The sequence below is a fragment of the Amblyraja radiata genome, chromosome 2 (genome assembly GCF_010909765.2).
Source record: "Amblyraja radiata isolate CabotCenter1 chromosome 2, sAmbRad1.1.pri, whole genome shotgun sequence".
Taxonomy (NCBI): Eukaryota; Metazoa; Chordata; class Chondrichthyes; order Rajiformes; family Rajidae; genus Amblyraja; species Amblyraja radiata.
The window spans coordinates 113,403,605-113,426,697 of NC_045957.1; the positions used below are offsets into that span (position 1 = coordinate 113,403,605).

Here is a 23,093-nt window from a genome sequence, read left to right on the forward strand (position 1 = left end):
CACCGTGGCAGTCTGGAACTGTTTTTCCCTTTAAGGAGAGATCTGGACCTGCCTATATAATTATTGAGGGCAAACTGTAAATCAGTAACAGGATGTCATACAGTTGGTGCTGTTGATTAATAGAAGACTAGCACTGGAAAGTTTGTAGGTGTAAATGTTATACTCGCTCAGCAGATTCTGTTTGTTTTTACAGTGAGAGTTTAATCAACTGGTATAATAGAAGCAATGCTGACTCCACTTGATTGATAATGTAAACTGACAAATAATCAAAAGTTCCCCTCTACTTAGACTCACATGGTCGATTGTCAACTTCTCCAAAATCCCACTGACCCATATGCCAAATGTCAGAGGCAACTCTGCCAGCTGGAAAAGCAACAGCAGCGAGTGATTATATTCCAGTTTCAATGCATTCAATCCAGTTGGGTCTCAATTCCAAAAACATATTTAGACTTTAGACTTCAGAGATACAGCACGGAAACAGGCCCTTCGGCCCACCGAGTCCACGCCGACTAGCACTATCCTACACACTCGGGACAATTTGCAATTTTACTGAAGCCAATTAACTTACCAACCTGTACGTCTTTGGAGTGTGGGAGGAAACCGGAGCAGCCGGAGAAAACCCACGCAGGTCACAGGGAGAATGTACAAACTCCATAAAGATAGTAGCCGGAGTCAGGATTGAACCCGGGTCTCCGGCATTGTAAGGCAGCAATTCTACTGCTGCGTCTCTGTACCACCCATTTGTTAACTTTGTGATGTCTCAAGGCACATTGTAAAGTAATCCAATAGAATTTGGAAGCGAGATCGAAGTGCGTCGGACAAATGGATAAAATTAGTTCAAGGAGTAGACGTTAAATAGTGGTTTAACAGGACTGAGAGGCAGAGAAACTGAATGCCATTGAGCAAGATTGTACTGATGATACTGTGACTGAATGCTCAGAATTATCAGTGGCGGACCATGGGAACCTTTTCCTGTGTCTTATCAACATTATTATCAACATATATATTTATTAATGATTTAGATGAGGGAATTAAATGTTTGTGGATGACACAAAGCTGGGTGGCAGTGTGAGTTGCGATGAGGATGCTATGAGGCTGCAGGGTGACTTGGATAGGTTGGGTGAATGGGCAGGTGCATGGCAGATGCAGTATAATGTGGATAAATGTGAGGTTATCCACTTTGGTGGCAAGAACAGGAAGGCAGATTATTATCTGAATGGTGTCAGATTAGGAAAAGGGGAGGTTCAACGAGACCTGGGTGTGCTTGTACATCAGTCATTGAAAGTAAGCATGCAGGTACAGCAGGCAGTGAAGAAAGCTAATGGCATGTTGGCCTTCATTGCGAGAGGATTTGAGTTTAGGAGCAAGGAGGTCCTACTGCAGTTGTACAGGGCCCTGGTGAGATCACAACTGGAGTATTGTGTGCATTTTTTGTCCCCTAATTTGAGGACGGACATTATTGCTATTGAGGGAGTGCAGCATAGGTTCACCAGGTTAATGTCCGGGGTGGCGGGACTGACAAATGATGAACGAATGGGTCGACGGGGCTTATATTCATTGGTATTTAGAAGGATGAGAGAGGATCTTATAGAAACTTATAAAATTCTTAAAGGACTGGATAGGTTAGATGCAGGAAAAATATTCCCGATGTTGGGGGAGTCCAGAACCAGGGGTCACAGTTTAAGAATAAGAGGTAGGCCATTTAGGACTGAGATGAGGAAAAATGTCTTCACCCAGAGAGTTGTGAATCTGTGGAATTCTCTGCCACAGAAGGCAGTGGAGGCCAATTCACTGGATGGTTTCAAGAGTGTTAGATTTAGTTCTTGGGATATGTAATGGGAAGTAATCAAGGGATATGGGGGGGAAAGCGGGAACGGGGTACTGATTGGGGATGATCAGCCATGATCATATTGAATGGCAGTGCTGGCTCGAAGGGCCGAATGGCCTACTCCTGCACCTATTATTCTACATTTCTATTAGGAACAGATTATTGATCATTATCAGATTACTATTTCAGACCAACTTCTTCCCCTCTATTATCAGACTTCTGAACGGGTCCTTCCATTAGAGAAGGTACTGCCCGATTCACCTCAACTCCATTGTGGACATTAGACTTGAACTAAGGATCTGATGCACTAGGTAGTTGAGGCAGGGACTATCGCAAAGTTTAAGAAGCAATTAGACAAGTACATGGATAGGACGTCTTGATGACACAAAGCTGGGTGGCAGTGTGAACTGTGAGGTGGATGCTATGAGAATGCTGGATAACTTGGACAGGTTGGGGGAGTGGGCAGATGCATGGCAGATGAAGTTTAATGCGGATAAATGTGAGGTTATCCACTTTGGTAGCAAAAACAGGAAGGCAGATTACCATCTAAATGGCGTCAAGTTGGGAAAAGGGGAAGTACAATGGGATCTGGGAGTCCTTGTACATCAGTCTATGAAAGTAAGCATTGCAGGTACAGCAGGCAGTATAGAAAGCGAATGGCATTTTGGAGTTGAGTATAGGAGCAAAGAGGTTCTTCTGCAATTGTGAGACCACACCTGGAGTATTGTGTGCAGTTTTGGTCCCCTAATTTGAGGAAGGACATTCTTGCTATTGAGGGAGTGCAGCGTAGGTTCACAAGGTTAATACCCGGGATGGCGGGACTGTCATATGCTGAGAGAGTGGAGCGGCTGGGCTTGTATACTTTGGAGTTTAGAAGGATGAGAGGGTATCTTATTGAAACATATATAAGATTACAAATGGTTTGGACACACTAGATACAGGAAACATGTTCCCGTTGTTGGAGGAGTCCAGAACCAGGGGGCACAGTTTAAGAATAAGGAGTAAGCCATGTAGAACGGAGACGAGGAAACACTTTTTCACACAGAGTTGCGAGTCTGTGGAATTCTCTGTCTCAGAGGGCAGTGGAGGCCGGCTCTCTGGATACTTTCAAGAGAGAGCTAGAAAGGGCTCTTAAAGATAGCGGAGTCAGGGGATATGGGGAGAAGGCAGGAACGGGGTACTGATTGGGAATGATCAGCCATGATCACATTGAATGGCGGTGCTGACTCGAAGGGCCGAATGGCCTACTCCTGTACCTATTGTCTATTGAGGGTTCTGGGCCAAATGAAAGCAAGTGGGACTAGTGCAGATGGGACATGTTGGTTGGTGTGAGCACGTTGGGTCGAAGGGCCTGTTTCTACACTGCATGACCCCACAATTCTATGACTAATGCTGAGAACTATATTCTAGACGATCTTCCCCTTTGCTTTATCGTACTTGAGTTTGATTTGATTGTATTTTGTATAGTATTATCTGATCTGACAGATAGGATGCAAAACAAAACTTTTCATTGCACCCATAAACCATTGTACATGTTAAAGCTAAACCTGACTATGTGTAGACCAGCAACTGTGTTTGCTGGCATTATAATAGTGAATTATTTCAAAGTACTTCATTTTTTGTGGAGGATTTTAGGGACATCTTGAAAAGGATACGAAAGGAACCACATAGATTCAAGAATTATTTTTTTTTCTTTAAACTCCCTTCCCTCCCTATCATCTACACAAGGCTGAATTTCTCCTGTAAATTCAACAAAATCTCTAACCTTGCAAGAACGAAACATCATTTGGTGGTTCACGTGATTTCAGAAGCTACCTGGGTTTAGCTCTCATGGTAATAGCGTGTTTGAACCCCATAGTGTGGCTGAAGCCTTTTTAATGTCTTTCATGTTGAGCTGTTATTCATAATTAATGCCTTTTACTGTCAGCTGGAAGTCAGAGCAGACTCGATGCACATAATGTGAAAGGCTGTATGAATTCAACCCTTTTTCTGCTTCAGATTGATCAAAGCACCGTGCAACCTCCTCACTCATTCAAGTTTATACCAGAATGATGGTCAATTCAGATTCAGATTAGTTACTTCAAATTCCTCTTGTAGGAATATAGAAGACATATTTTATTTTTCATTCAAAAAATGTACATCCACGTCCATGTATTATTAAAAGGAGAATAAGTGGAAGGAATATAGGAAAATATGACAAACACAAACTCCACACAAATTTTATTTTTGCCTCGACCTTTTCATCGTGAAAGATCAAAGAGAATTGCAACACAAGCTGCAATGGGTCTGGAAAACCAACGCTGTAACCAAGTACATATTCTGACTCTGTGGTTTTTCATACTCTAAAGCTTTGGCCATTGCACACTATAATTAAAATATCACACTTTAAGCAAATGTTCAGAAATCGATGCAAAGTTATGACAATGACGGAGACTAGTTGCCACGGTGCCACTCTGCTGTTCAGTACATTTTTAACTTCAGCATCCGTACGTGCAGAGCAGAAGGATAGAGCGCACTGGAGATCAAATGAGCTCTGCCTTAGAAACATAGAAAATAGGTGCAGGAGTATGCCATTCGGCCCTTCGAGCCAGCGCCCTTTGGCCCTGAGTCCACGTCAACCAGTAACCGCCGCACACTAACACTATCCTACACATACTAGGGACAAGTTACGATTTTATCGAAGCCAATTAACCTACAAACCTGTACGCCTTTGGAATGTGGGAGGAAACCAGATAAAACCCACTCAGGTCACACGGAGAACGGCAAACCCTGTGCAGACAGCGCCTATGGTCAGGATCAAACCTGGGTCTCTGACGCTGTAAGGCAGCAGCTCTATCACTGCGCCACCGTTCCGCCGGTGGGGTCAGAACCTTTCTTCAAACAGCGGTTCTTAAACAGATCATTTACACGCTGAGGAATATTGCAATATGCAAATTATTCATTGAATGTTCCTGTCGTACAATAGCTCAAATGGACGTGCAGAGGATGTTTCCACTTGTGGGAGAGTCTAGTACTAGAGGTCAAAGCCTCAGTATTAAAGGACGTTCCTTGAGGAAGGAGATAAGAAGGAATTACTTTAGTCAGTGGGTGGTGAATCTGTGGAATTCTTTGCCACCGAAGGCTGTGGAGGGCAAGTCAATGGATATTTTTAAAGCAGAGATAGATAGATTTTTGATTAGTACGGGTGTCAGGGGTTATGGGGAGGAGAATGGGGTTAGAGGAGCGATAGATCAGCCAGGATTGAATGGTGATGTAGACTTGATGGGCCGAATGGCCTAATTCTGCTCCTATCACTTATGACCTTAAGTGGAGTAATGGCTTGGAGCACTCGAGGCATATTAAGGATGCTGTGGTGAGTCAGAGCTTTATACATGAGTTTTGAACAAGAGGTTTATTCCTTCCTCAGGCACTGTTCCATGATGCAGACTTTATCATGTTAAGAGGTAATTACAGGAAGGGTTAGAAGTAGATTAGTAAATTCATTATGATCAGGCCCCTCAATGACAGGGCTGTATCATCCCCTGTAGATGGAGGAAAGTACTTGCTCATCTTTCAACCTTTTAGAGAGAGTGCAGCAGAGAAACAAGATACAAGGCTCCCGGGCAGAAGCGCAGAAGCTTAAATGCGCGTACCGCTATATTCAGGAACAGCTTCTTCCCCCTATGTTATAGAGTCGTAAGCTCAGAACTACATAGACTTGGGAGCATTATTTTTGTCTTTGCACTATTATTTGTATATATATATATATAATATATATATACACACACACACACACACAATTTTTTTGTTGTTTATTAAGGGTTTACCAGTTGTGCTGTTGCAAGTAAGAATGTCAATGTTATGTTTTGGGATATATGACAATAAACCACTATTGTTGTACAGGGTCTTGGTGAGACCACACCTGGAGGATTGTGTACAGTTTTGGTCTCCTAATCTGAGGAAAGACATTCTTGCCACAGAGAAGGTTCACCAGACTGATTCCTGGGATGTCAGGATTTTAATATGAAGAAAGACTGGATAGACTCAGCTTGTACTTGCTAGAATTTAGAAGATTGAGGGGGGATCTTATAGAAACTTACAAAATTCTTAAGTGGTTGGACAGGCTAGATGCAGGAAGATTGTTCCCGATGTTGGGGAGGTCCAGAACAAGGGGTCACAGTTTAAGGATAAGGAGGAATTCCTTTAGGACCGAGATGAGGAAAACATTTTTCACACAGAGAGTGGTGAATCTCTGGAATTCTCTGCCACAGAAGGTAGTTGAGGCCGGTTCATTGGCTATATTTAAGAGGGAGTTAGATGTGGCCCTTGTGGCGAAAGGGATCGGGGGTATGGAGAGAAGGCAGGTACACGATACTTAGTTGAATGATCAGCCATGATCATATTGAATGGCGGTGCAGGCTCGAAGGGCCGAATGGCCTACTCCTGCACCTATTTTCTACGTTTCTATGTTTCTATTGACTCTCATAGAGTGATACAGTGTGGAAACAGGCCCTTTGGCCCAGCTTGCCCACACCGGCAAACATGTCCCATCTACACTCGTCCCACCTGCCTGCATTCGGCCCATATCCTTTTAAACCGCGCCTATCCATGTACCTTGTCTAAATGTTTCTTGAACGCTATGATATCGACGATGTTATCAGGCTTCTGAATGGTCCTTCCAGAAGCCGGGGTGCTGCCCAATTTACCTGTAAACCATTGCGGACATTGGAATTTGTCAATGGAAATGATGTGTTACAATGCTGAAAAATGCTATATTCTGCACTCTATCTTTCCCTCTGCTCTACCCATTGTTCTAGCTTGATCATATTTATGTATGGTACCATCTAATTTTAATGGACAGCATGCAAAGCAAAGCTTTTCTTTCCACCTCGGGTACACATGACAATAATAATTTATCAAAACATAACCGTAAACCGATGGACTATAGTCAGCACACATAGCTACTTTACGTTTGTGGGTATTAAGTTTATCGGTACTTATGTTTCTGGAGTTTTAACGGTTAATTATGTTGATGAAAATGTCGAGAAGGTAATTTATTACAAATCAATTTTACAGGCAGAAAGATTCATTAGACCACTGCAGAAGACCTGTGTAACCATAATTCTCTTCTTTCACTGTAGAATCACAGGTAAAATCCCTCGGATTCTTAAAAAAACCCAATGTCGTGTAATTCCATCAACTAAAAATCAGAATAAGAAAACAAGGCAAATCAATTTGCAATCAGTCAGGAAGAAAACTGCATGCAGGTCAATATAATTTAAGGTGAAGGGGAAAAGATTTAATAGGAACCTGAGGAGGCATTCACAGTGTACAGATACATGATAAAGGGAATAACGTGAAAAAGGTTTAGTGCAAGATAAAGTCCAGTAAAGTTCGATCAAAGATAGTCTGAGGGTCGCCAATGAGGTAGATAGTAGTTCAGGACTGCTCTCTAGTTGTTGGTAGGATGGTTGAGTTGCCTGATAGCAGGCTTATAATTCGTCTGTCAAGAGCATGGTCAGACTCAGTAAATGGAACCAGATTTGAGAAGCGCAGAACAACTATCACTCACTTTAATGTTGTGCACTTAATGAATGCAAATGAAGACAATTTTCTGCTCCAAGATCTTTAGCAGCAGCAGTTTATCTGCATTGCCAGCTCTAGCATCCTAACAAGCTCATCGAAGCCCAAAAGCAGCAGAAGATGGCGACATTCATATTACTAAGGACCAACTTTTGTGCAATCACTGCTTTTTTTTTAAACTAAAATTGTTCAAATGTATTCACATAGACTAAACCAGGAGTGATTTACGAGAATTTTGCCAGGACTCAAGGACCTGAGCTACACAGAGGGGTTGGGCAGGCTGAGACTGGAGTGCAGGAGGCTGAATGGGTGATCTTGTAGAGATGTATAAGATGATGGCGGGTGAATGTACAGAATCTTTACCTAGTGTAGGGGAATCAAGAACAAGCGGACAAAGATTTAAGGTGAAAAGGAAAAGATTTAATGGGAACCGGGGGTGCTTTTTCACTCAGAGGGTGATGTGTATATGGAAAGTGCTGCCAGAAGAGTTAGTTAAGCTAGTACTATAACAGTATTTAAAATACACTTGGACAGGTACATGGATAGGAAAGATTTGGAAGGATATGGGGATAATGCAGATAAATGGGCTAACATGTGGCATCTTAGTCGGCATGGACAAGGTGAGCTAAAGTCAAGATGGGCCAAGTCAGTAATATTTTTCAGGCGGATATTTTTAAGGCGGAGATTGGCGGATTCTTGATTAGTAATGGTGTCAGGGGTTATGGAGAGAAGGCAGGAGAATTTAGTTGAAGGGGAAAGATAGATCAGCCATGTTTGAATGGCGGAGGGGACTTGATGGGCTGAATGGTCTAATTCTGCACCTATAATGTATGAACTTATGAAGGGCCAGTTTTCGTGATGTATACCTCTTTGAATATGATGAAATTCAGCATGTTCAGCAAGCTATACCCTGCTGCATTAATTCAGCTGTAAAGTTCCTGGTAACACGCTAGCGGCAGAAAACATGTTCCCGATGTTGGGGGAGTCCAGAACCAGGGGCCACAGTTTAAGAATAAGGAGTAAGCCATTTAGAATGGAGACGAGGATACACTTTTTCTCACAGAGAGTGGTGAGTCTGTGGAATTCTCTGCCTACGATGTCGGTGGAAGCAGGTTCTCTGGATACTTTCAAGAGAGAGCTAGATAGGGCTCTTAAAAATAGCGAAGTCAGGTAATATGGGGCAAAGGCAGGAACGGGGTACTGATTGGGGATGATCAGCCATGATCACATTGAATGGCTCGAAGGGCAGAATGGCCTACTCCTGCACCTATTGTCTATTGTCTAACACACACACTTGCAGGGAGGCACGGTGGCGATGCGGCAGAGCTGCTGCCTTACAGCGCCGGAGACCCAGGCTCCACTCTGACTATGGGTGCTGTCTGTACGGAGCTTGTAAGTTCTCCCCGTGACCTACTTGGGGTTTTCTCCGGAATCTCTGTATTCCTCTCACAGTCCAAAGTCATACAGGTTGGTAGATTAATTGGCTTCGGTAAAAATGTAAATGGTCCCTCAAGTGTGTAGGATAGTGTGCGGGGATCGCTGGTCGGCGCGGACCCAGCTACCCAGGCCTTTTTCCGCGCTACATCTCTAAACTAAACTAAACAGAAACCTGCGTGCCTCTAGTGGAAATGAGAAAAATAAAACCACAGTTTTCAAATATCGATGTCTAAATGACTACGTGAAGCATGGGAGCATCTTATACAGTACTCGTTTCACAAAGTTTCTATACCTTGCCCCACTGGTTTGAATTATTACTCCCTCTGAGGGCAGGAATTCAAGGCTTGGTTCCAAACAAATTTACACTCACAGACATTCATATCGTTAAGAAACGACTGAAATAAATTTAGTGTAGTATTATGTAAGACAGTAATTCATATTAAGCAATACCAATGGCAAAACAATCCAGTAGTGAGTTAGAGCGTGTGTGATATACATTGCATATAAACAGCTGGAATAAAATTCTGCAACATGTCTGAAATTACTAAATCAAAGCTGATTTTTATTTTTCTAAATTAATACCATCTTGAGAACCATAAAGCATATCGGGATTCTGTAAATGATACGGCTCCAAATGCTACTGTGGTGCAGTGTTGTGGGTCGGAACACCGTTCTGAAGTAGCACCAAGCTCAAAGGAGATCACAGGCAAACAGCAGCCATCCTCAGTAATTCAAAGTAATGCAAAAGTCATTTGGGCTCTTGGGAGTCTGCAGAAACTGATGTAGTAGGCAGGCAATAGAGACAGCCACGTAATTGCCAGCTTGAAATATCCTTCTTTAAATATCTATCACCATTATTTCTACAAATAAATCAAAAATCACCTGAGGGTGCACTAAAAAAACCCCAAACAATAAATAATCAATCTCATCTATATTCTACATGGAGGCTTTTTGGGAGCATAATTCATACACGGGTGGCCAATTTGAAACAACCAATAACTAAATTATATCTTGATTAATCCAGAATAAGTAAGTTTGGAAAAAAAAGCACAGGAACAGGCCCTTCGTCCCATGATGAAAGTGGTCTGCTTTCCTCACACATCTTTAAACGGTTTTGCATGTACATTACATGGAATAGCAGCAATTGTTTTTTTTTTCATTTTCAGTTCAATTCTGATATCGATTTTGTGGACATTTCATTCCAGATATTGAGGAAAGTGTCCGCACATAGAGTGATACAGTGTGGAAACAGGTCCTTCGGCCCAACTCGTCTACACTGGCCAACAATGTCCCAGCTACCCTAGTCCCACTTGCCTGTGCTTGGTCCATATCCCTCCAAATCTGTCCTATCCATGTACCTGTCTGTTTCTTAAACAATGGGATAGTCCCAGCCTCAACTACTTCCTCTGGCAGCTTGTTCCATACACCCACCACCCTTCGTGTGAAAAAGTTACCCCTCGGATTTCTATTAAATCTTTTCCCCTTCACCTTGAACCTATGTCCTCTGGTCCTCGATTCCCCTACTCTGGGCAAAAGATTATGTGCATCTACCCTATCTATTCCTCTCATGATTTTGTATACCTCTACAAGATCACTTCTCATCCTCCTGGGCTCCATGGAATAGAGACCCAGCCTACTCAACCCCTCTCTTCACCCCCTCTAGTCCAGGAACAGTTGGCTGCATTAAAAATAGACGCATTGTCCAAGCATAAATCATTGCTGGTGGTATTTTAAAATGATATTCCACGGATGTTCGAAGACAGTGATAAATTTAGAAAGAAAGCCAAACAATACGCTATTTTTTACTTATAACACAGGAATCTTTTAAATTGATACATACATAGCACCCTTTCTGAATGCAGAGATTAGGAAACAGGCAAGGGAGGAAGAGGAGGTTTTGCTTCAGTTGAAGTGGTGGAAAGTTTTTTTTACAATTAATCTGTCGACCTGCAATCAGGGTAGAGGCTCCAAAGGTAGCTTAAGAGAGTCAAGAGTGTTTTATTGTCATATGTCCCAGAGAGAACAATGATATTCTTACTTGTACACCACAACAGAATATATAAACATCGTACTCTGTAAATAATACAATAAACAAGAAAAAAAATTCACACATACACATACATACATACATACATACATGCACATAAAAACAAATAAACAATAAGAGTGCAAAAAGACAAAACCAATGCCCCCAAGACTGTGTAGTTCAGAGCTTATTTGGAGGCTGTAGTGTTTGATAGCCTGATGGCTGTTGGAAACCTGGATGTGTAGGAAGGAACTGTAGATGCTGGTTTACACCGAAGATAGACACAAAATGCTGGAGTAACTCAGTGAGACAGGCAGCATCTCTGGATAGAAGGTATGGGTGACGTTTCGGGTCGAGACCCTTCTTCAGAATCTGAAGGCTTTTGGCTGAGAACCTGGATGTTTTCAGGCTCAGTTTAGTTAAGTTTACATTATTGTCACGTACTGTGGACAGTGAAAAGCTTTTTGCTGCGTCCTATCCAGTCAGCGGAAAGACTATACAATCGAGCCGTCAACAGTGTACAAATACAGATAAAGGGAATAACATTTGCAAGATTAATGATCTGGATGAGGGAATTGAATGCAACATCTCCAAGTTTGCGGATGACACGAAGCTGGGGGGCAGTGTTAGCTGTGAGGAGGATGCTAGGAGGCTGCAAGGTGACTTGGATAGGTTGGGTGAGTGGGCAAATGCATGGCAGATGCAGTATAATGTGGATAAATGTGAGGTTATCCACTTTGGTGGCAAAAACAGGAAAGTAGACTATTATCTGAATGGTGGCCGATTAGGAAAAGGGGAGATGCAACGAGACCTGGGTGTCATGGTACACCAGTCATTGAAAGTAGGAATGCAGGTGCAGCAGGCAGTGAAGAAAGCAAATGGTATGTTAGCATTCATAGCAAAAGGATTTGAGTACAAGAGCAGGGAGGTTCTACTGCAGTTGTACAGGGTCTTGGTGAGACCACACCTGGAGTATTGCGTACAGTTTTGGTCTCCTAATCTGAGGAAAGACATTCTTGCCATGGAGGGAGTACAGAGAAGGTTCGCCAGACTGATTCCTGGGATGGCAGGACTTTCATATGAAGAAAGACTGGATAGACTCGGCTTGTACACGCTAGAATTTAGAAGATTGAGGGGGGATCTTATAGAAACTTACAAAATTCTTAAGGGGTTGGACAGGCTAGATGCAGGAAGATTATTCCCGATGTTGGGGAAGTCCAGAACTAGGGGTCACAGTTTAAGGATAAGAGGGAAGTCTTTTAGGACCAAGATGAGAAAATCATTTTTTACACAGAGAGTGGTGAATCTGTGGAATTCTCTGCCACAGAAGGTAGTTGAGGCCAGTTCATTGGCTATATTTGAGAGGGAGTTAGATGTGGCCCTTGTGGCTAAAGGGATCAGGGGGTATGGAGAGAAGGCAGGGATGGGAAACTAAGTTGGATGATCAGCCATGATCATATCGAATGGCGGTGCAGGCTCGAAGGGCCGAATGGCCTACTCCTGCACCTATTTTCTATGTTTCTATGTTTCTAAGATAAAGTGCAGTAAAGCCCAGTTAAAGATAGTCCGAGGGTCACCAATGAGGTAGATGGAAGCTCAGGACTGTTCTCTAGTCATAGATAGGATGGTTCAGTTGCCTGATGACAGCTGGAAAGGAAATCTCCCTGAATTTGGAGGTGTGCGTTTTCATACTTCTGTATCTCTTGCCCGATGGGGAGAAGAAGGAGTGACCGGGGTAAGGTTCATCCTTGATTAATAATTTCAAACTATTCACTTCAAATTTACAGGTATATATTAAGATTGGGAATTCATCAATTGGATTTAATTTTACTTCAAACAGAAAAAAATGTGTACTTATGAAAGTTTGTTGCAGATCAAATTGACTTTCCATTTGATTATTATTACAGAATGAAGAGAACTGAAAATCTGCTCAAATAAGTTCCAAATAGGAAAATGAATTTAATTCGCCAAAAACCTTGAACTTTACAGTCATAACGTGCAAACATCAATGTAAATGTCAAAAAGAAATGAACTGTTCATGTTCAATATGTAGCATTTATACAGGGCTTGGAAGTATAAGCTGGTTTAATTTCAAACCCTTCACAAACGAGTGAAAAGCACTGTGTGGGAGGCAAAAGGGATTGTGCAAATGTAAAGAACTTCATTGCCTTTTCTGGTATTTGTGTAAATTATTAGACCGTGGAGAGACTCGATATCTTTTCACATCGAAACTAACTTAGGTTCGGAATTTTGTGATATGGACAGAAAAAGGCAGCTGGAAACAAATCATAAATGATGCACCAGGACATCATCAATGGTAACTCTCAAAGTGCAAGTGACAATGTTTCTGAGGAATACTGAAATAGCCGGAAGGTACACTTCCAAATCGTACTACTCCAAAATGGGTGATATAACGTTTGGAGTTGCGCAACACTGTCTTGTAACTCACTGCAGTACATTGTTCTCGGTAGAAAACAACCTTTTTGTCTGAGATTTTATAGCCCGAGAGACCAATTTAAATAAAAATAATGGCAATGTAATTGCCCTAATAAATTTCCATGGGCAGCAAATGCTCTTAAATGACTCCAAACATGCATCCATGGTTGAACATCAGGTATTAATCACAGGCCCTTGTCAAGAAACATAAAATCTCACCGCTTAATACTGTAAACAAATTCTAGGTTTGTTCAAAAGAACTAGAGCAATTCTGCATCTTGAAGCGAACACAGTGATTAATCAGAAGATTAAATTTCAACATTGCCTGGCGGCACGGTGGCGCAGTGGTAGAGTTGCTGTCTTACAGCACCAGAGGCCCGGCTCCGATCCCGACTACGGGTGCTGTCTGAATGGAGTTTGTACGTTCTCCCCATGACCTGCGTGGGGTTTCTCCGGGTGATCCGGTTTCCTCCAACACTCCAAAGACGTACAGGTTTTCAGGTTTATTGGATTTGGTAAAAACTGTAAATTGTCCCCAGTGTGTAGGATAGTGTTAGTGTACGAGGTGATCACAGGTCGTTGTGGACTCGGTGGGTCGAAGGGCCTGTTTCCCCGCTGTATATCTAATGTCTAAAGATCCAAAGCTTTAACCCGAAAGTTAGCCAAGAAAGCTGAACAAGTGCCAAATTCCATCCAGCTGGCACTGTGGGGAATTTAATGTTCCTACAACTGGAGAAAACAACCTGCTAGTTTAGTTTAGTTTAGAAATAGAGGCCCTTCAGCCTACCGAGTCCACGCTGACAAACCCCACCCCATACACTAGTTCTATCCTTCACATTAGGGATAATTTACAGAAGCCAATTAATCTACAAACCTGTATGTCTTTGGAATGTGGGAGGAGACCGGAGCACTTGGAGGAAACCCATGCGGTCACAGGGAAAACGTAGAAACTCCATTCAGACAGCACCCATAGTAAGACTCGAACCTGTGTCTGGTGCTGTAAGGCAACAACTCTACAGCTGTGCCACCGTGCCACCCAAATGCAGTGCTGCTGTACAAATATTAAACCTTATCGAAGAAACCTTATCCAAAGTGGGACGGATTCATGTTTGTACGGATAAAGTTGGAACCCCACTTGGTTGTATTTCCTTTCATCCACAAGATGTTGGACAACTGTCTTCTGTAGAGTTAATGTCAATACGTTTTAGAAGCAGAATTAGGCCATTCGGCCCATCAAGTCTACTCTGCCATTCAATCATGGCTGATCTATCTTTCCCTCATAACCCCTGGACGCCCTTACTAATCAAAAATCTATGCTTTAAAAATATCCACTGACTTGGCCTCCACAATCATCTGTGGCAATGAATTACACAGATTCACCATGGACGTGGTGAGATATAGAATCAGAGTCTGAGTCATAGAGTTGTCGAGCACAAAAATGGGCCATTCGACCCACCACGTCCACACCAATCTTTTTGCCTGTCTATACTAATCCCATCTACCAGCTGCGCCACTGTTTTACACTGAGAGACAAATTATCTGTAAACGACACAAATCAAACACAATGATAAAATGCGAGAACACTTCTGGGATCAAAATGTTTAACTGAAGATAAAAGCTTTTACAAGATGTGGGATACAGCAGTTTTGGGGGATTTGTGAAACGACTACCGTTGCAATAAATTTCTCAGAGTTCTGTTGCGCTGCAGTAAACAGTTAATCTGTCACTTTGTGTCTACATTCAAAAACCATGACTGTTCTGCATCTGTCTCAGCAAGTGATGTTTTCCACACTCCGTTTTAACTCACCAGGGCCCCAGTTCACGTTTCCATTTTAACTCAGCAGTGCTCCAGTTCACGCCTCCATTTTAACACCATTTTAACCCCAATTCATGCCTCCATTTTAACTCACCAGGGCCCTGACTCATCTGGTCTCTTTCAACTCACTGGGGCCCCAGTCCATGTATTCCATTCAACTCATTAGGATCCAGGTACCCATATTTGATTTCAACTCACTGGGTTCACGGTAAAATTTCTTCCAGTACGGTGTAACAGTTTCTTTTAATTATTAAGTGATCTAAAAGTGTGTTGAAGCATTAATAACATCTGAGAGTCTGGAAAGGCTGCAGTCCGACACCACCAATATCCTAAGCTTGATGAATTATTGGTGTTTTGTTGAAACTAACTCAATAATTTTGCGAGCAGTAGTGGGAAGGTTTCTCTGGACTAGAATGCATGGCAGAGCCATCTTACCTTGTGATCATACGGGGTGTACGACTGAAACAGCTGAGACAGCTCCCTGGTTCTTTGCTTTTTCTGGAACAAAAAATGTAACCAATATTTAGAAGTAATCTAAATTATGAATAATGCAAGCAAAGCAATTAACACATTAAAGCAAAATTGCATCAACTGAAAAAAATGTAATGTAACCATCCCCAGGTAATGAACAGGTTCTGTTTTGACAGATGTCCATAAGTTGATTTTGTCCATAAAAATCACACAATAGCTCCATAGGGCGGCACTGTGGCGCAGCGGTAGTGTTGCTTCCTTGGAGCACCAGAGACCTGGGTTCGATCCTGACTAGAGGTTCTGTCTGTACGGAGTTTCTGCGTTCTCCCCGTGACCGCGTGGGTTTTCCTCCCACATTTCAAAGATGTGCGGGTTTGTGGGTTTCATTGGCTTTGGTAAATGGTAAATTTTCCCTAGTGTGTAGGATAGTGTTAGTGTATGGGGTGATCACTGGACGGCACGGACTCGGTGGGCTGAAGACCTGTATCTGTACTGTATCTCTAAAGTCTAGTACTGTAATGAATTGCTTCAAAAGGACACAAGAAAAATAAGGAGGAACAATTACTAAATGTGGTGTGAGTATGGAAACTAAATGTTTAAGAAAGAACTGCAGATGCTGGAAAAATCAAAGGTAGACAAAATTGCTGGAGAAACTCAGCAGGTGAGGCAGCATCTATGGAGCAAAGGAATAGGTGATGTTATGGTCGAGACCCTTCTTCATTCAGACTGATGTGGGGGCAGGGGAGCGGGAAGAAGAAAGGAAGAGGCGGAGACAGTGGGCTATGGGCGAGCTGGGAAGGGGAGGGGAAGGAGGGAGAAAGTAAGGAATATCTGAAATTATAGAAGTCAACGTTCATACTGCTGGGGTGTAAACTGCCCAAGCGAAATATGAGGTGCTGCTCCTCCAATTTACGGTGGGACTCACTCTGGCCATGGAGGAGGCCCAGGACTCCGCTCAGTTCGCACTAACCAACCTGATCTCCCGGTGGCTCAGCACTTTAACTCCCCTCCCATTCCGCATCCGACCTTTCTGTCCTGGGCCTTCTCCACGGCCAGAGTGAGTCCCACCGCAAATTGGAGGAGCAGCACCTCATATTTCGCTTGGGCAGTTTACACCCCAGCGGTATGAACATTGACTTCTCCAATTTCAGGTAGTCCTTGCTTTCTCCCCTTCCCAGCTCTCCCACAACATACTGTCTCAGCCTCTTCCTTTCTTCTTCCCGCCCCCCACACCACCCCCACATCAGTCTGAAGAAGGGTCTCGACCCGAAACGTCACCTATTCCTTCGCTCCACAAATGCTGTCTCACCCGCTGAGTTTCTCCAGCATTTTTGTCTACCTTGTGAGGGTGGAAACTAGTTCTGTCGCACGTAGGGATTAATGTACATTGGATTTTTGAATTTAGTAATAATATGGAGCGTGTCAATAAGTTGGGCGTTCATCACCCATGAACGGCCTACAATAAAATAATATTTCAAGCCCAGAATGCATTTTCTGTGGAGATTCCATTACAGTCCAGCCATAGATGTCAAGGTGAAACATAGATAAGGTTGCAATATACTTCATGTCAGCAGAAGGTCTGCTGCATATATTTCTGGTCGATAGAAATTGGAAAACGGTAGCTTCTGGTGCTTTTTAAAGTTATATTTAACACTCAGCCAAATGATGGAAGCCAAATGCACAGACTTGAATACAAGATCGTCACGTTTTAACGCAGTTTAGTTTAATTTAGAGACACAGCGCAGAAACAGGCCCTTCTGTCCACTGAATCTGCACTGACCAGCGATCACCTGCACACTAGGGACAATTTACACGTTTTACCGAAGCCAAATTAATCTACAAATCTGTACATCTTTGGAGTGTGGCAGGAAACTAGAGTTCTGGGGGAAAACCCACTGGTTTTCAAAAAACAATTGAATCCACTGATGTTTGCAATTGGGCTGTGTGAAATTACTCCAATCATAAAAATAGAAAATGCAGAAAGAGAAACAAAATTAACCAAAAGACTCTTCTTTAATGTTCCCAATGTTGGGCGAGTCAAGAACCAGGGGCCACAGTCTTAGAATAGAGGGGAGGTCATTTAAGACTGAGGTGAGAAAACCTTTTTCACCCAGAGAGTTGTGAATTTGTGGAATTCCCTGCCACAGGGGGCAGTGGAGGCCAAATCACTGGATGGATTTAAGAGAGAGTTAGATAGAGCTCTAGGGGCTAGTGGAGTCAAGGGATATGGGGAGAAGGCAGGAACGGGTTATTGATAGGGGCCGATCAGCCATGATCACAATGAATGGCGGTGCTGGCTCGAAGGGCCGAATGGCCTCCTTCTGCACCTATTTTCTGTGTTTCTTCAGTAGACAGTCACAACTTGTTGACCAACAGTTCTCTTCACATCCATAATGTGAGGTGCTACACCTTGGCAGGACAAATCAAAATAGGACGTACATGGTAAATGGTAGGGAATTGAAGAATACAGTTGAACAGAGGGATCTGGGAATAACCATGCATAGTTCCTTGAAGGTGGAATCTCATATAGATAGGGTGGTAAAGAAAGCTTTTGGTATGCTAGCCTTTATAAATCAGAGCATTGAGTATAGAAGCTGGGATGTAATGTTAAAATTGTACAAGGCATTGGTGAGACCAAATCTGGAGTATGGTGTACAATTTTGGTCGCCCAATTATAGGAAGGATGTCAACAAAATAGAGAGAGTACAGAGGAGATTTACTAGAATGTTGCCTGGGTTTCAACAACTAAGTTACAGAGAAAGTTTGAATAAGTTAGGTCTTTATTCTCTGGAGCGCAGAAGGTTAAGGGGGGACTTGATAGAGATCTTTAAAATGATGAGAGGGATAGACAGAGTTGATGTGGATCAGCTTTTCCCTTTGAGAATAGGGAAGATTCAAACAAGAGGACATGACTTCAGAATTAAGGGACAGAGGTTTAGGGGTAACATGAGGGGGAACTTCTTTACTCAAGAGAGTGGTAGCGGTGTGGAATGAGCTTCCAGTGGAAGTGGTGGAGGCAGGTTCGTTGGTATCATTTAAAAATAAATTGGATAGGCATATGGATGAGAAGGGAATGGAGGGTTATGGTATGAGTGCAGGCAGGTGGGACTAAGGGAAAAAAGTTGTTCGGCACGGACTGGTAGGGCCGAGATGGCCTGTTTCCGTGCTGTAATTGTTATATGGTTATATGGTTATAATGATAAGTTCACTTGTGGTTTGGAGAAAGATTTTTACAAAGTACAAATATACTTCATTTGTCGCAACATTTTCAAAGAACAACGATTCAAAATGGGTTCCACAGAAAAGGACACAAAGTGCTGGAGCAACACAGCAGGTCAGGCAGCATCTCTGGAGAACATGTATAAGTGACACCTCAGGTCGCGATCCGAAACGTCACTTTTCCATGTTCTCCAGAGATGCTGCCTGACCAGCTGAGTTACTCCAGCACTTTGTGTCCTTCAGTGTATCAACCAGCATCTGCAGATCTTTGTTTCGACATAATGGTCGTTAAATATGTATTGTATTATGAAAATGAGAGAGAAAAAAAGAGAAGAAAAGAGAATTCATCAGAACTGTTCTCGGGATATGACACATGTTGAGTTTCTCAGCATTTGTGCCATCATCAACTGCTCTGAAAAGATATTGCAGGTTTTTCCACTTGTATCATTTTATTGTTTGGTGGACCCACAAATGCAGTTTGATAGGAATCATAGGAAGTTGATCCAGTGACAATATATTGTCACCGAGTCGTGTCCTCCAAAGAATGATGTGTGACTTTGAGTGGATGCCCATAATGCTGCTGCTCATCTAAGCCAGACAGACTGGTCTCAGGGGAACGATATGCAGTCAATGTCAACTTGGTAAGTTGATGCAAACAATAGATAGTATATTTTGCAAGCTTTAAGGGCCTGTCCCACTTGGGGGCCATTTGTATGTCATTCACGCGACATCCTAAAAATTGGTTGGCCCGTCATGACGCGTGCATGGCGTGTGGTGAGGCGTGGCGGCGTATGCAGTGACGCGCGGTAACGTGCGGCGCTCCAGAATTTCAGAATGCTCAAAATCCTTGCGTGCCACCTGCGTGACGTATCCCTTGTCCACACTGACATACTGATGGCGTACGCTGACGTACTGACGGCGTACGTGTAGCGCGTGGTGACGCATGGTTACGCACGGTGACGCACGAACATTGCCTATGCTAATTTATTATGCGTCACCGTGCGTCAATGTCCGTAACCATGCGCCGCCCATATGCCGTCGGCGCGCCATTTGAGCGCCGCACCACGTGACCACCCGGGTATAAAGCGCATGTAGTTTTGAAACATTTTCACTGGGAAAATCCTTGCCACGAGTTCGGACTCAGTGCGAACTACATCGCAAATGTCTCCCAAAAGAAGCAGGACCCTCAAGAGCACTTGGCGCGCGACTGTCGTACTGCTAGACGATTTTCTCGCGACAGTCACTAACGGCCTGTCGCGTAAATGACGCGCAAATGAAGCCCAAGTGGGACAGGCCCTTTAGTGTGCTGGAGATGAGTTTTGGTTTAGTTTATTGAGTTTAGTTTATTGTCACGTGTACTGAGGTACGGTGAAAAGCTTCTGTCGCATGCTAACCAGTCAGCGGCAAGACATGATTACAATCCAGCCATCCACAGTGTATAAATACACAATAAATGGAATAATGCAAATCACATTTAGTGCAAGATAAAGCCAGTGAAGTCTGATCAATGATAGTCCGTGGGTCTCCAATGAGGTAGATAGTAGCTCAGGACTGCAGATAGAACAGGACTTCAAAAGAACAAAAAAGTTACGATGATAAAGGAAACAGGCCATTGATAGCTGTTTATTAGGTGAGAATGAGAAACTGGTTCAACTTGGGTGGGAGAGTGATGGAGAGAGAGGGAATGCAAGGGTGACGTGAAATTAGATAAATCAAAACTCATACCAATAAGCTGCCCAAGTGAAATATGAGATGCTGTTCCTCCAATTTGTGTTTAGCCTCACTCTGACAATGGAGGAGGCCTAGGACAGAAAGACAATGGAGGAGGCCTAGGACAGAAAGACAATGGAGGAGGCCTAGGACAGAAATGGCCTGTTTCCTTTATCATCGTTACTTGTTTGCATATCTTTCATTCATTTGTTCTATATCTCTCTACATCACTGTATATATCTCTCATTTCCCATGACTCTCACTCTGAAGAAAGGTCTCGACCCGAAATGTCACATATTCCTTCTCTCCAGCTGAGAGCCTGTCCCACATTTATGTCTTGAGTTACTCCAGTATTTTGTGTCTTTCTTGGATTTAAACCAGCATCAGCAGTTCCTTCCTACACAGTGTACAGGGTGGCCAGTTTGGCGCCATTTGCAAGTCCCAGTTGTTGTAAGTTTAGGGATCTTGACCTGACCGTGAATGGGCTGTTACCTGATTATGATCTGTTACTGATCATAATCAGTTACAAGCAGACATCTTGTAAACGTATAAGTTAAGCATCAGACTCAACTGGTAATTTCCCTTTGATCAATCACCTTCTTGGAACTGCTTTTGTTTCACAGTTTACACCCAGATGTTTTTTTATTACAGCCGAACACACATTTAAAGAGCAAAAAGCAACATGTTTTAAGTTGCATAGTCTGTCATGAATCATGTTGTGCATGTCACTAATCCAAATATCCATTAGTGTCAATGCCTCCATTAAATATTTGATGGGATATAAACTATTAAATGCAGTGAGTCATAACTCATAACTCCAAATATTGGCAGTTCCTCAGCATAATCACAGTCAACATGAATTCATTACAAACACAATTTCACTTTTTCATATTATTTACCAATTTTCCAAAAATTATTACTCGTAACTAAATGCCCTTGAGAAGGTGATGGAGATATGCCTTCTTAAACCACTGCAGTCACTGCCAGAGGTGCCGCGCAGCAGAGGCTTCCCAAGGTGCCGCGGCCATAACGCACGCCTGAAGACTTGTCGGTCGGTGGAACCAGGGACGCGCCCATAGGCTCGTCAGTCAGTGGGACCCGCCAGATGGTTCGACAGTTGGCGAGATCCCCCGAAGGCTCATGGGGCCCACACAAAGGCTCGGTCATCGTCGGGACCGGTAACCCGCCCGAAGGCTCATTGAACAGTGTAATCGGGAAGGAGCTGGAGACGTCATGCGGTAGGAGGGTGAACCAGTGTGATGCCTTCATGCCTTCAGGGTCGGCTGCTGGAGGCACACCCACGGGACACAAAGATGGCCGCGCGACGAGGAATGTTGGTTCGCGGGAGCTACTCCAGTGCATCGAGCGCAAGGGGCACCCGACAATGCAATTTGAATAACTGTGCCAAAAATGGCGTTCCAGCAGGCGTTGGAAATGCAAAAAGGATTTCAATGTGCAGTTGCTTATGTGACAAATAAAGCACTATTGAAGTATTGACCTGTCTTTCTCATGAAAGATCTGTATATCAACGAGAATAAGCGCAGGCTCGGCGATCGTTTCGCTGAACACCTCCGCTTAGTCTGCCTTAAACTACCTGATCTCCTGGTTGCTCAACACTTTAACTCCCCTCCCATTCCCAATCTGACCTTTCTGTCCTGGGCCTCTTCCATTGTCAGAGTGAGGCCCAGTGCAAATTGGAGGAACATCACCTCATATTTCGCTTGAGTAGCTTACACCCCAGCGGTATTAACATTGACTTCTCTAACTTCAAATCGCCCTCGCTGCAATTCTCTCTCGATCCCCTACCCCGTCCCAGTTCTCCCACCAATCTTACTGTCTCTGACTGCATTCTATCTCTGTCCCGCCCACTCCCCTGACATCAGTCTGAAGAAGGGTTTCGACCTGAAACGTCACCCATTTCTTCTCTCCAGAGATGCTGCCTGTCCCGCTGAGTTACTCCAGCATTTTGTGTCTACTTTCAATTTAAACCAGCACCTGCAGTTCTTTCCTACACACTGTGAATTTAGTTTAGTTTAGTTTAGAGATACAGCGCAGAAACAGGTCCTTCAGCCCACCGAGTCCGCACCAACCAGCGATCCCCGCACATTATCACTATCCTACACACACGAGGGACAATTTACATTTACACCAAGCCAATTAACCTACAAACCTATATGATTTTGGATTATGGGAGGATACCAAAGATCTCCGATAAAACCCATGTGGTCACGTGGAGAACGTAGAAACTCTGTACAGACCAGCACCCGTAGTTGGGATCGAATCCGGGTCTCCGTCGCTGTAAGCGTTGTAAGGCAGTACTTCACCGTGCAATTCGTAGGTCAAGATCACAAACCTTCTACGAATCTCTGTATGTGTGCTGGGCATTAGTATCTCTGGCCCACCTGCGTGCTTGATATTTGGATTATCTCCTCAAGAACAAAGGAAAGTAGCACATAGTAGGTCACCTGCCTTCTCAACCTTGCTCGGAAATCGAGGGCTGAAAGGCCCCGACCACAGGTGAACAATGAGGAAGATGACTGAACTTTATTGCCTTCCCTCACAGTGGGAAACGTTGATTCCGCTGTGTG

General features: G+C 43.4%; 1 protein-coding gene across 3 annotated transcripts in view; it reads right to left on the minus strand.

Moving 5' to 3' along the window:
• Nucleotides 1-23,093, minus strand: part of cdkal1 (CDK5 regulatory subunit associated protein 1 like 1) — a 553,618-nt gene that overhangs the window by 117,425 nt on the left and 413,100 nt on the right. For all 3 annotated transcript variants that reach the window (XM_033013633.1, XM_033013634.1, XM_033013635.1), the window contains exon 12: nucleotides 15,541-15,603. In XM_033013633.1, coding sequence (XP_032869524.1) covers nucleotides 15,541-15,603 — 63 coding nt within the window. The remainder of the gene's footprint in view (nucleotides 1-15,540; nucleotides 15,604-23,093) is intronic.